At 38.4% G+C, this 14,944-nt stretch overlaps 1 protein-coding gene across 1 annotated transcript in view; it reads left to right on the top strand.

Annotated features, from left to right (window-relative positions):
- Positions 1-2,339: 2,339 nt before the first annotated feature.
- Positions 2,340-14,944, top strand: part of tshz2 (teashirt zinc finger homeobox 2) — a 54,434-nt gene continuing 41,829 nt past the window's right edge. The window contains exon 1 of the mRNA XM_023341331.1: positions 2,340-3,081. Within this exon, the coding sequence (XP_023197099.1) occupies positions 3,042-3,081 (40 nt within the window). The 5' untranslated portion in view covers positions 2,340-3,041. The remainder of the gene's footprint in view (positions 3,082-14,944) is intronic.

Genomic DNA, 14,944 nt, shown 5'->3' with positions numbered 1-14,944 from the left:
GTGAAATGTTCATCTCAGAATAAAAATATTAAAGTAAAAAGAAAATCAATGTGGAATGTTTCTGAAAAAAAAGATCACTGTATTTTACTGCTTTTTACAAATCTTTATCAGTGGTCCCAAAAAATGTGAAGGGCACTGTACATGCAAATTATGGTCAAACTGTTGTTTGTTGTTTGTTGTTAGAGAAGCAGCTCTGTTTGCTAATGAGTGTGATGAAAGCCACAGGTTCTTTCCACCAACTTTATATATATATATATATATACATATATATATATATATATATATAAACAACTAAAAAGGAACATGTTGAGTAAATTCCTAACGCAGCCAGGTATGCGAATGGCAGGCGTGTGATTGTAGGAGAAACTCATAAAGACTCAAAGGATGACAGACTCCGCCATCTGCACACGGATGTCACGCATGAGTGGCCGGTAAAAAGTTGTAAATGATGAGAAACTTTTTTCTTTTTTTTTTCACAGTTTGGGGCGTAAAGGCATGGAGAGGCAGCTGTGGCACGGATACAGCGTGGGTGTGGGTTGCAGTGGAGCGAGGCCTTTCATGGAGAGATAAGGTGAGGCGGCGGTGGGCACCGCTGCAACGGCTGCTACGCTGCGCGTACGCTTTGTGTACACACAGGGTGTTAGGAGCTGTCAAACAGGTAAGGCTCAAGCTTGATCTGAGCCATGATTGATCGCACAAGTTCAGGTGGAGTTCACGGGAGGTCTCGGGTATCATTGGTGAAATGAGTGACAGACACAAAATAGGGTGATGGAATATTATCAGGAAGCCATTTGTAATGCGGGGCGAGCCTGGATCTCTGAGGGGTGTTGTCTCTCTGAAATGAAGTCATCCATCACCTCAGCTTCATATTTGATTAGGTCATGAGAGGCTTTTAAAAGAGAAAGCGAGCCTTTGTGGGGCAACAACCACATAAGGAGGATGTGGTGAGAAAGAATGCTTTAGGAAAATATTGTTTTAGGTGTAAAGAGTGAAGAAAACAGTTTTAGAATAACATGGTGAGGAGTAAACTGAAACAACTTTCACTTTCCTTTTCCGTCCCTTTTAGTAAAGGAGTTAAAGTCTTATAGCTATGATAATCCTTTGTCTTATTTTCCTGTATGTCTGACTTTTGGTTGGCTTTGCTTTTCAAGTTTTGGTAAATTTCTAAAATTTTTATACATACAAGAGTAAAACCTCTGCTTGACTAGTTTTAGTTTTTCATATGGGTGACGTGGCTCAGTGTCCAGGGTGGCAACATGTCAGGGGTGGCACACTTGAAACAACAAAAACGTTATCCATCTTTTTATTCCTGAACATGTTTTTGATGGACAACGCTTGCCTCTTTAGACTGTACGCACTAAAGCACTAAGGAAAAGGGCCTTTTATTGTTATAACAGACTTCTTTTTTTCAAAATCTTAAATATTTAGCCTATAAGATAACTGCGATTTCATACAGCATTTTGTCTTTCACAATAACATTTTGTCTTTTATCCTAATACAAAGAAATGGTCTGGAGAAACTTGGACAAAGTTATTTTTATGATTTGTTAAAGTTTTATTTATGAAAATGGGTAATCCTAGGGTTCTAGTTTCATTCTTGGAAACCAGACACATTCTGTCCTCTCCTGTTGTAAGTTTTATTGTTTCACCACACATAAGTGCTTAAATATAAATATAAGTAATAACTTGAGGACTGTTCGCAATGTGAAGGTAAGTGAGGGTAACCATCATTGTTGTGAGTGTAAAGGCCTTTAAAAGGTTAAAACATTTTTGTATTAAAAATCATTTTAAAGTTCAGTTTTTGATTCCTGCTCATCAAAATATACTGAAATGAAGAGCTGAAACATACCACCATAATGACTGTGGAGGAGTTTCATCTTTGGAATTAAACTGCTGAAACAAATGAGCTTTCTGGTGATATTCTGAAGTATTTAGATAAACTGATGAATATGCATTTTTTTCCTTCCACTCAACTTTCCATCCATAATTGCAACAGACTTTCCTTAGCAATTACGTCTTTTAGGTTATTGTATGTTCTTATAGTTATTTTTTTTTCAGCTAACTTAAAAGAAATGATTTGAAATACATAATTGTGTGTGTAATGCATTTGACGGAGTTACATTTTTGAGTTGTAATGGATATAAATGAGATTTTCGGTGATATTTTGATATTTTAATTTACTGAAATCTACCTGAATGTTCTTACGACCGGCGTGTGATTCGAGCAACTTCATTCATTTTTCTTTTTCTTTTTTTGTGTGAGATATTTCAAACTTCTTCCAGCGAGCAGAGCGGAAGCTGTGAGGCAGAAAAGCCAGAGAAAAGCAGAGAGTGACAGAAAGCAGCCGCGGCACACACAGCCCCGGCTCCCGTGTCTTTTCTCTGGCCTCTGTTCCTTTAATAAACTCATGGTTATCTAGTGTAACAAATGTCTCGCTGCCATCATCAAGTCCAGGCGAGGAGGGAGGAGTTTTTAATGTTCAGTTTGTTCTATGGATCGATGTCTGCTGGCATCGCCTCTCCCCCTCCGCCTGCACCGTGCGTAATCCACCGTACCATTACCAGAACGCCTTTTCTTCATTTTTACGCGCACATTTTTATCCACGGACGGAAGAAAACCACAACAGCCGCTCTGCCGGGACTCTCTGACTGACTGACTGACACACATCGATCAACGTACGAGGCACTGATGGACAAAAGCTGATGGTGAAAAGAGTCGACTCGCAGCCCGGAGGAAGAGGAAGAAGAGGAAGGTGAACAGAGAGCCCGCGGTTGAAACATCTGCTCCTCGCTTTTGAAAACGAGCCCTTCTTTGGATTCTTTTCTTTCTTTTTTTTTTTTTGTTAAAAAACGCACCGAGCAACTCGGGGAGGGAGAAATAGAGACTTAACACACACTCCGCACTCTCTGCTCCGTGTGCGTGCGGTTGAGTGTGTGTGCGCGCGCGCGTGTGTATGCATGGACTATCGTACAGACCGCATTCAGATTTCACCTGGACACAGTGAAGTGAGCTGCGACTCCAGAAAGAGAAAGAAAAGCAAAAATGCCACGGAGGAAGCAGCAGGCTCCCAAACGGGCTGCGGGTAAGCGACAAAAAGAGAACCTTCTTAACACGAGTGGGATTTTCTTTTTCTTTTCTGTGTGGAAACCGGTTTTAAACACAATTCAAACTTTAATCCAGTGGGACCCCCCCCCACCCTCCTCCGCCTCCCCTCCGCCTCCCCTCCACCTCCTTCCTCCTGTGTGTCCCAAGGAGCCCCCAGCTAAGCAGGAATTTTGTAGTTTATTCAGGACAGAGTTATATAACTGTAAATAATCTGAACGCAGACTCCGAACAGCTGTATTTTCTTCAGGGACCTCCGGATGGGACCCATCAGGGTTCACTTTGGGCTCAGGTCCAATGTGATAGCAGCAAGGTGGGGGGTACATGTAGCATAAAACTAATTATTCAAACAGTTATGAGAAGGAGGGGAGGGGTAATATGATGATAAATAAAGTTATGAGTTTGGTAAACAATAAATAAAATGCATAACTTGATTTAATTGTTTTTCATAAACCTAAAGCTGCTAAAGTAAATAATACTGATTTGTACTTTAGGAATGATATATATACATATAATATTTATTCATTGTTATTCTAATTAGGAGGATTATACTTAAGCAGAAACATAAAAAGCTGATACAGAACTAAGTGGTAGTTTTTTGCAGAATGTTAAACATTTATGTTATGCTGTGTCTTCTTGAGCAGCAGTGGAAGTATAATAATATGCTATTAGCCAGGTAAGTTGGGCTATCTGCTCTTTAAACCAGCGAGCAACTTTTAGTTTTTACTTTCACAATTGTAGATATTTACAAAATTAGAATATTTGTTTTTTTGTAAGTGAATGAAAAGTGTAGTTCCTTTCTTTTAGCCAGCTGACTGGCAGTCTGCAGCAGCAGGCGGGGGAGGGAAAGGTTAAGGTTACTCTAAAGTCGGGGAAATAATCTGGTCACTTTGTTTCTTTCCCTTTAGCAGATCGTAGGAACGTATTCAGGGAAAATTTAAGTGATTTGAAAAGTCAATACCTGAATACCCAGCCCATGTCTATAAGAGAGTTAAAGGCATAATTGTTGTTTATTTCTTCCTTTATCATGCTAAAAGCAGCTGCAGGGCGTTTATTCACTCACTGTTTAGAAACTTTTTCTCACAGCTGAATAAAAAACAACAAAATTTCTGAGGGTGTTTTGATTTGACCCGCATGAAGAAGAGAGGGGCTGAAAGATGTGCTGCTGCCGCTGTATCCGTAGCAGATGAACTCTGTATGAACTCTTCATAATCTTATGGACAAATGGAGAATGGGTTGCACGCCCTCACACACACACACTTACACACTTACTTACGTGAGGTCTATCCAGGAGAAAAAGAGTAAAGCACACCTCTACAACACACTGATTTGTTTTGTTTTTTTTGTACAGAAGGCCACATCATTTGCTTGTGGAATTCACCATCTTCATCTTCTGATGCTTTTTTTTATGATCTCATGTTTACAGGAATAGAAAAAAAAATGTAGAAAAATTCTGACCACAGTCACAAAACTCAACGTAACGCCGCCTCTTTCATTTCCTGCACTCCATTTTTCCTGAAACTTCCCTTAAAACAAACAGCTTCAGCAGTGATGGAGCTGCTGGATTAAACCCAGATTGATCAAGGGCATTCCGGCGTTCTGAGGATGCAATTACTTGGTTGTGGTGCGTCGAGGAGTTATCAGTCTTTATTACGGCTGCGGATGTAGCAACCAGATGGCGATTGTTCTCTGCCAAATAATAGCATCTCTTTGCAGCCGCTTAAGATACTGAGACCCTTATCTGCCCGACACACTCTCAGTTTACACACACGGTCGCTCACATCGCCATACATTCGCACAGTAACTATTTTTTTCTCCCCCCCCGCCCCCCACCTCACACCCCGAGGCTTCGGAAAAGCCGCCTTTTCTGCAAAACAATGCCCCCAGCTTTTATTCGGAGAACTTTTGAGAAGATGCCTAAGTGATCCCTTTACACGCTCTCAGCTGCCTCGCCTGTACTCTGGTAAATGTGTCAGCCCTACAGAGAAATAAGCCTTCCAGAAGAGTTTCTTCATTGTTGAGGTAATTGTCTCCTCTTTGACAGGCACATTCATCAGTGGCTTAATGGTCAATCAAAAGTTGGCAGGCAGAGTGTTTTCATTCTTTCCTATCCACTACATTAGGAATACTTAATCAAAATGTCTCCCGGTAATGGCTGTGAAGAGTTCATGACTGACTGATCCGTTGTCTGTGCCGATAGAAAATTAACAGCTCGGCACCGGAGAGATGTGGGCCCGCAGATAAACAAATTGTGCATTAATATTTCATCTTCAAGACCTGGGATGTGCTATCAAGCGGTGGAATATTCCTGGGCTGTGTTGTCATTTTTCTCGCTTTTTTTTGTCCCCCTCCCCTTTCCACTCCCCCCCACTACTACTCACCCCTCTCCCCCCCTCCCTCTCTCCTGTATTCTTGAAGGCTCTTTGCAGCTGTAACTCATTTCACTTGATGACTTTACTGGGGTTACAGAGAGTGACGACAAATTGATTACCTGGCAGAGCAAGAACGGAGCGAGGAGAGGCGCGGGCTGACAGTCATGTTATAATAATATGTTTAATGATGTGTGGAGGGGGAACAAGGAGAGAGCAGTATTGGAATAAGAGCATGGAAGATGCAAAGGAATAGGTTTCATTTTTTTTTCCTTTTTTTTTGTCTTTGGTGGCGCTCTTAAAGATGCAGCATCTCTCTCTTGGTGAAAATTGTTTTGTTTTTTTTTTCCTCCAAAACGAACCCCATTGCCAGTTTAGACATTTATCCTCCGGATTCAGCATCCTGTTTGCTTGTCCTTTTTTAAGGATTGTAATATCACGACCCTCGTCCTCCCCCCACCCTTTCCACAAATACCTAGTAATATTTGTGAATGCTTGCACAAGTAAAGGCCAGTTATTCACAGATTTACTTCCTTTGCAAACATGGTCTGTATGGTAATTTAGAATGCCAATTACTCACCGGTGCAGAATAGGCTGCACTAAAGCTTTGCTTTATTACTGGGCAGGCATCACAAAGCCAGAGGCTAACAGGCCGCCGTGTCCAAGATGGAATTTGTGTATCAGGTTTATATACGGTGTAAACACGAAGCCCTATAAGTGCTCGGGATGCATTTTTGAGTGAAGGGGGCCATATGTTATTCTGTGGCCGTGGGAGTACTCCCCTAACAGTTTCTTTTTTTTTTTTTTTTTTTTTACAATAGCTCCGTGCTTCAAGCCGTTAGCCCAATTTGCTGTTAACAAGATAAATTGGAGAACAGACAAAGGCATTAAGTGTTGCAGTGCCAGCGAGTGACTGACAGCAGCTTGTGGGAATTGGCTAGCAGAAACTCCTCCTAAGTGGTTTGTTCAGGAAAAACATCCTACGATCAAGGCAGATGTTGTTTATCCAGTTTAAGTAGAAAAAGGGAAGTAGGCTCGGGATGAGAAAATCTGCGGGGAAAGCAGCAGAAAATGTAAGGCCTGGAAATATCAGATTAGGACTCGTTCAGTTGTCTCTCTTTTTCTTTAGATCAGAGGTAGACTAAATTTCAAAGATGTTTGAGAAAAAATAAGCAGATAAAAAGTAACCTGCGTGTTTAGAAAACCTATTACTTTTGTTATTTTATTTTTTGTTTCTTTCTTTCATGTAAATATTCTCAACAGCTCCTGAGTTTGAAAGGACCTTATGTTGACTCTAAATCCACGTCTGCTGTGTCCGGATTGTGCTGGGTCTGTCGGGTTCTTAGATCGTTTGTTTTCTGTTCTCACAGCTTAGATTGAAGTGGGTATGATTTCACAAACAATTTGTGTTGAATTACAGTGGAAAGTGAAATACTTTGGCCCCTTTTGAATGAAAATCTTTCAGTAATCTCACAATTCAACTCTTGTAAGAGACTTTTAAGTATATTTTTTAAGTATTTGCTCGAATGAAGCCTGGGCCAGCATGGGATCCTCGTGCTATCATAAACATGGGTGGCATTCATACTGCTGCAAAAATAAGCAAACATTGATTCTTTCAGTTAAATCTACAATATTTATTTTAATTTTGATTGTGATACATAGATTTACAAAAAAATATAGAACTCTTGCTAAATTCAATTGTTGCTTATTGCACAGTATGTACTTTATTTTATTTATATATTTATTTTAGCATATTTGTTCTTTATAGAGTAATACTGGGATTATAATATGTTGAAATTAGCAGGTTATTAGTCTATTTGCCGAGATAGCTAGCCTGCAGTCTGCTGCTTAACAGTTATGCCAATGGTAGTTTTCCACCTGTAGTATTATAACATCATAACATTATTAGAAACTAATAATTTTGGTATGTTACTTTCCATGTCAGCTAAATTCAAGTTTGTTGTAAACACAGGGCATGTCTGATAGTCTTCTTTCACTCAGCTGATTGGAAGTGAGCAGCAACAAGCAGGGGAGGGGGAGATGTATTCATCTATTTTCTTCTGGTCACATTTGCACATTGTCTTGCTATATTACTGCCAGTGCCGTTAAGGTGATAGAAATTGTGCTCCTTTTTAAAAGTAATTACTGTAACTGTGAGAAATGAATAAATTTTGCAGCCACTTTTATCCCATGTCACATTCCAACATTTGGACACACATAATTTTGATCACTTTGTTTTTTTTTGCATTTGTTTTATATTAGGATTTATCACAATTCTCAGTGGGCAAATTGCAATCACTGCTTGGAAGCAATATTCGGTTGAATATTATATTTCAACATTGATTCCCGTATTTCAACATAGCATTTCTGCTATGCAGATCAATAATATATTTGACCACTTGTATGGACTCCTATTGCCCTTAATGGACAACCTGGTGTATATTTTTACTGTTTGAGGTCTCAAAGCTCACAGAGTGGAGAGGAGGTTTTGAAATGGCACAGATAGAACAGAGCCAGAGAAATGTAGGTTAATCAGAACTGGTGTGATCATTTTAGAAATAGTATTGCAATTAGATGTTTTTCTGATATTGTGTGGGTCGTTTATCACAAAATTTAAAATTAAGAAGTTGTTTTTACTTTTTTATATTTGAGTTGAAATAAAATTTCTGATTTTAAGGCAGAATTAATTTCTGGCATAGGTAAAGAGGATTGTTTTGTTCTTATTTATCAGATGTTTCTACTGTAATAATCATTGCAAGATTTGTCAAAACATAACAAATGACTCATTTATTTCTTTTTGATGTTTGAAAATCCTCTTAATTTAGGAAGGAATCCATAAAAACAGGGAGGCAAGCCTCCCGTTTGGCCTTGAAAATCATGCTACAGTTGAAGCAGTTTTAAGATGCATTTTTTATCAGCTCTGAAAAACCTGTTTAACACCAGATCACATACCTTTGGGTTCGTTAGTGTACTTCTTTCATAGCCTTAAGAGAACTTTAGATAAAGTTACAGGGGAGCGTTATCATTAGCAGTCATTAAAAGTGTGTGTTTTCTCTGAGCAGCATCTCTCTGAATTCATGTCAACAAGGCGGATGTTTTGTTTTGATCAAATCCAGCCTTGAAATTTTTTAGTAGCTTGTGAGCAAAAGCAAACTTTCACTTTGTTGCAAAGCTTGCAATTCTCCAACTTTCAAGCGCTCCCATAGAGACGCTCCTTAATAACTTTCTCCTCATCAGCTAGTTTTGTGTCTGCAGCAGGGAAAAAAATGTAGCATGGAGTCAGGTGGCGTGAGGATGATCTCGGCGTGTTTTATCATACATGTAGGTGACAAGTTTAGATAGCGAGTGGTTTGTGGAAGCCTTTTGTTTGCGCGCGAGGCCAACGAGGCGGTGCGCTGTCTAGGTGATAAGAAGCGAGACTCCCGTTGCCCTCCAGCGCAGTGATCTCGCTCTCCTGTGTGGAAAAAAAAAACAGCCTGTTATGATGGGTCTCAAGGCAAGTTTCCTGCGCCATGTTGCACCTCTCTACAGCAACCGCTCATTCACCTCTCCTTCCCTCTGAGACCTGTACTAGTTTCCAGGCAAATGACACAATTTGATATGCCGTCGGAGGTGATTCATGTGGATAATGTTTCCGTGTGATCATTGCTGCAGAAAAGCCACTATTTCTTGTTATGTTTTTCTTTTTTTTTCCTCTCTTTTACTCATTAAGCCTGACAATAACTGGAATATTGGGAGAGTTTATTGCGGGGAGGCTGAAACTCATTATTTCTGCCAGACATTCCAAGTACAAAAGAAATTATGTTATGGTATTTTGTCGAGGTCCCTACAGATATAATGATTTACAGAGGAATATGGGGAGGAGACTTTATAGCTTAGATTGTTCATTTATGTGGATTTAGAGGATAAGAGTGCAAGGCAAGCTTGCAGTTAATACAGTAGCACAGTGGGCCTGCTATTGATTTCCACAGAGCAGGTATGGTTTGTCGTGGTTTATGGTAAAACTCACTGCAGCTCATATGCTTTGTGTTATTCCAATGATATTCATTTCCCACTACAGTTTAGAACTTGGTAATTTATATCCTCTGCAGTTGTGTCAACACATAATCTGTGTCCATACAAAGTTGAGATGATTTAAGTGAAGACATCCATCTTGTAGTAGTTGACCTACATGTGTAGTCAGGCAGAGGGCATGTATGCAGGCCATATGGTTTGGAGGTTTCTCGAAAACAATCACAGCCGGATCAGGTTAGCCTAACCGGAGATGTCTTTCTGAAAGAGGTTCTTAGGAGCTTTAAAAATCAGGCCTCTCTGATTTCAGACAGGCAGCGAACGGGCTGCCGTTCCTCTTGTGCTTTCATTCAAATGGAAGAACGCTGAATGCATTTCTCCAAACTGTAATTAAAATAATCAGGATTTCAATCTAAAAAAAAAAAAAGCATGGACCAGTTACCTTTAGTAAGTATGCCAAGCTTTTAAAAATACCCACGGCATTTAAAATCACAAGTTTTCCATCATGCTGTTCCTACAGTTCTTTTATGAAAGTGCCAGAGGAAGTTTTCTTCTTGTTTGGAGCAGATTTGCCCTGGACTGAACCTCCCTTACCTGTTTCGGCTAGGCGTGTAATAAAAAGAAATTTTAACATCATGATCAGGCTCACTGTGTGCAAATTTATCACAGTTCTAAATGTTAGTTTTGCTAAAATGTGTTAAAATAATGCGAGGAGTGTTATTAGAAGCTGAAGTTAATGCACAAGAGCAGCTTAAATGTAATCAGTTTTATTTTTATTATTAGTAGCAGTAGCGGTGGAAGTAATAATACCATATAGTATGTTATTTATATTAACAGTCAAATTACCTTTGTTTAATGATGTCACAGACAATTACAGTCTGCAGCTGAACACACAGAACTCCCTGCATTGAGACTGTTGAGTTTATATGAGCAAAGAGGAAACTCTAAGCTGTTTCATTAGCTTTTAAATATCTTATATGTGCAGTTCATTTATGCGAAGGGCTTTTCTTGTGGAGGACTGCAGGAAGTTTTGTCTTTGTCTCTTTGATGAATTAATGCGATTAACAAAATGGAGGTAATTCAGCTAAAAAAAAAAGTGTATTATCTTGGAGTATAAGCAGACCCTTGGTAATTCTGGCAAGCTGGGAAGAAATCCAACAGGCACAGCTAGTTTATTTGTGTAGGACATTTTAGCAACAAGCAATTCAAGCTGCTTTACATGACGAGGAAACAAGAAACTTCATCTTTCCTCAAATGTCGTCAACAGAATGATCAAAAATTATCATAAAATATTGGAATGAAGACTGAGTTTAATCTATGTTCCAGTTATTAAGACAAATACCACCACATACATCCAAACAGAAATAACTCACCTTGTAGCTGTTTTGTGGCAGCGGACCATTCCTGTAGTTTATGTACGTACCTCGTGAAGGCAAACTGAATTTTAATAGTCTTCCTTGGCAGTTATAAAGTCTAAAATGCTGCTGTGTTTAACATTTAGCACTCATTGGTGGTTGAAATGTCTGTTATATACTCAGAGATACTTCGTTTAATAGATCAGAAAAAAATTGGAGTGTGTAAAATCATTGTTATTATATATGCTTTTAATGGTGATTTAATTTTGAAGTGATTACACAACAGTCGTGAATAGTTTAATACTTGGTTTCAGGAAACTATTAGTCATTCCTGTGCATTTTTGTAGTTAACCAGAAATAATGTTGGTTATTTGAAAAATTATGGGTGGAAGCTAAAGGAATGCCTCCCGTTAATGCTATTACTAACTTGGCATTGCTATTATGCAGCTGACTGCAGAACTGTTACATCAGCAGATAGCTCTGCTAACGACCAGTTAATAAAAGTTTTTTTGACTCTGTGTTATTCCACACAGACAGCAACAAATTCAAAATATTGTAAAGCTCTGCAAAAATAAATCTGTTGATTGGAAAAACTTCCAAAATGAGCCTGGGGCATCTGGCTCATTTTTCTTGAGCCAGATGCCCCAGCTCAAGGAAAATGGCTTGTTATTAATTTTCCTTGAGCCAAGTTATAGATAACATTTTTATAATGTAATTTAGCAGCAATAATTAGAAATTGCTGCTATCCTGTGCTAAATTAAAGAAAATCATGTTACACATTCATTTTTATTTTTACTGTTACCCTGAGAATTTCACCCCAGCCTATTCCTACTGCTAAAGTTAAACTTCACCTGATGCACGGCGGTCTTAAACTTCTGCTAATGAACGTGACATTTCTCTTTAATACGCGAGCGCCTAAAGACGGAGAAAACATTAATCTTAAGTTATCCGGCGGTGTACCTGATTTGCTTCTTATCAAATCCTTAATGAGCTTCAATTAAGATTTATTATGCAAATTAACCCTCAGCTGCTGCAGACTGCGGGAGCAGGAGCTATGACAATATTGTGCTAATGGCGTGATCTGTAACAATTACAAAGGTAAACTGCCGTCGCACTGCATGCTCCGCGAGTCTCTGGGAGGTCAGACTGCTAAATATGCAGTCAGGTGTTGTGGAGGTTTGGAAAATTATTTATCAAGTCTCTGCTGAGGTGCATTGTCGAAATCAGCAGATCTAATTGTGAGTATTAAATTGCACATACAAAATACACACCAAATCTAGGATGTCTTTCGCTTATTGTTAATGAAAAATAGAATAGCTTTTTGGACTAGTAGAGACAACGTTTTTTCTAATTGTTGTGTTTTAATAAGCAATAAATACCAACTCCCAACCAGTATGGGTTTTCTGATTGCTATGGTTACCACAAATGATGAGGTCACAGCCAGTCTCTGTGCTGCTGGACGCTTTACTCTTCCACTGTATGAAGTTGTGAACCTTGCACCTTTTGTAACTTCATTTAGCACCAAGCTGATGGCTTCCTGACAGCTTTATGGCCGACATGTTTTACGAGTCGTCATGCAGTACAATTACATGGAAGCTAATTTGATGAATCCAGTCAATGTTCCAGCGTTGCTGTTCACCTTGATGGCCTCTGATCGTCTGTCTCTCTCTTCTGGGGTCAAATAGAGGCTTTCACTCTCTGTACAATCCAGCCACTCTCTGGCAGCGGAAAAAATGTCTCCCACATTATGCCTTTTAATACTGCCAAGCTGCCTTTGGTGAAACTAAGTCCTGTGATAGAGATCATCAACCAGTTATAGCAGAACAATGGCACCAAATCAGCAGGTCGCTCTTGAAAGTGAAAACTCATGTCTCAATGAGATTTAGCAGTACAAGTAAAGGTGAAAAAAATAACTCTGTAAAACTTTCTTCTTCTTGTTATAGCTCTGGAAAAAATGTAAGACACCACTTAAAATAATCGGTTTCTCTGATATAACTTTTTATAGATATATGTTGAATGAATATTGTTCTTTTATTCTATGAACTACTGATGACATGTCTCTGAAATTCCAAGCAAAATTTAGCACTTATTTGCAGAAAATGACAAATGATCAAAATAATAAAAAAAATGCACCTCAAATAATGCAAAGAAAACAAGTTCATATTCATTTAGAAACAACAATACTAATGTTTTAACTCAGGAAGAGTTAAGAAATCAATGTTTGGTGGAATAAACAAGAGGTTTTCTCTTAACAGTTGTCTCTTAATATTTTTCCAGAGATGTATATATAAAATTTGAATCTGTATGCTTTATTGAAGAAGCTATCTTGGGGTAACACAAACAAATAATCAAATTTACTGAGATTAAACATCCCAATAATATATCCTGAATTTATATAATCCTGATATGAATTTTATGATTGTATTTAAATTAAGCAAAACAAGTATGGGCTAGAGTTTAATGTCTGATCTAAATTTGTTATAAATATTTATCAGATAATTCCATTTAGATGTTGATTGATATATTTTGGGCTCTGATAAGTTATTTTATCTTGTATAAGTGTGTCCACTGCTTCGAATTGAAACGTTGCGTACTAGACACTCATGTCAAGGTAGTGTTAACAATTCAGAAGATGTCATGTGGGTTTTGGATATCAAATAATCACCACGTATTTTCTGCTGGTCTAAAGTGAATAAACAGACTTTAAATTAGTTTGCCAACTGCCTTTGACCAATGTCTTAGCTTTCAAAAGTTTGTTTAATAGAGAAGTAAAGACTCCAATGTGCCATAAAACCAGCACAATAAGTTATGTGTTGCTTCTCTTCTCTCTATAGAAGATCTGCTTTGAGGGGTAAAACTTCAGCTTTCTAATTAGCAGAGCTTTCAAATACTGACTGCCTCATTTGATAATTTTTGTTAGCAGCAAACAAGCTTTAATGTCAAACTGAATGTTAAGTGACAAGAATTAGTTTTTCCCCATAGCAGGGGGTCCAGTGGATCATGCACTCTATTAAACACATTATTATTCTGCCCCATGCATCTCTGAGGTGCACTTTGAATTCAAAATAAAGACTCTAATAAAATGAAAGTTGCCACTAAAAGGTGCGTTTTTTTTGATAAAGTAATCCCTGAATGCAAACATGTAGCCTCTTATGTGTTTGCATAATAGATAAATTTCACATTTAATGTTTTTTATTATTATTATTATTTTGCATTTGTCAAATAATCTATACCAAGTTGTACCCAGGTGTAATGTGGGTGCTTTAAAAGGGACAAAATGCCAGAATAATGATAAAACATATTAAATGGAAATTCTGTACATCTCTTCTCAGATTCTTTTTTCTTTATTCCAGCCCCGATACCGAGCCTAAATTATGTCTGAGGCCCAATGTGGCTCGGTGTTAAGAAGCCTCTCCTTAGGGCTGTGCCTGCCTGTTTGTGTCTGCAGTATGTGCTGAGCTAGTCTGTTGAAACAGCTTAATTGATACTCATTAAACAGCAGTGACAGCTTAGGTGTCCGTGATGAATGTAGAATAATTCTGTTGTACTTACAGCTTGATTAAGGAGAAGCACACAACATGTCGGTGTTTTGTAGCCTATGGCTCGGACTCCGTGCTCTTTGCAGCTACTTAAAGTGATTTCTTGTCAGCTGCGCTACCTCCAAGCCAAATTTTGCAGTTAATCTGAAGCAAAAGTGAGTGAACGAAACAAACAACTTTTCAAACTCTGCTTTCTAATATAGCACTTATTTGCATGATGATTGAAAAAAGCTTTTCTCTTATTTGATTTGGATTTTAATAGATTGTGTGCAGAGTGCAACACCTACCAGTAAACTCGGTCTCAAAATGCGAAATATGATGACTTTTTTAGTGTTTATGCAGCACCGCTCTGGCATTTTCATACAATAATAAAGTCAATGGATGTCAGGCGGATGAAAAATGTGCATCTTGCATTATTTCAGTTAGAAATTAGAGGCAATTGGAATTGGTTCAAAATTGACTGTCTTTGTAATGAGTGCATGACGAATGGTCTAATTTAGAGAAGAAAATGAATGCTGGGAAACCAAAAATATTATTCTGCGGCATTTTATATGCCATGATATTCCATG

Source organism: Xiphophorus maculatus, chromosome 1 (genome assembly GCF_002775205.1).
Source record: "Xiphophorus maculatus strain JP 163 A chromosome 1, X_maculatus-5.0-male, whole genome shotgun sequence".
Classification (NCBI taxonomy): domain Eukaryota; kingdom Metazoa; phylum Chordata; class Actinopteri; order Cyprinodontiformes; family Poeciliidae; genus Xiphophorus; species Xiphophorus maculatus.
The sequence above is the reverse complement of the archived record's forward strand: the minus strand, read 5'-3'. Positions and strand labels throughout refer to the sequence as shown.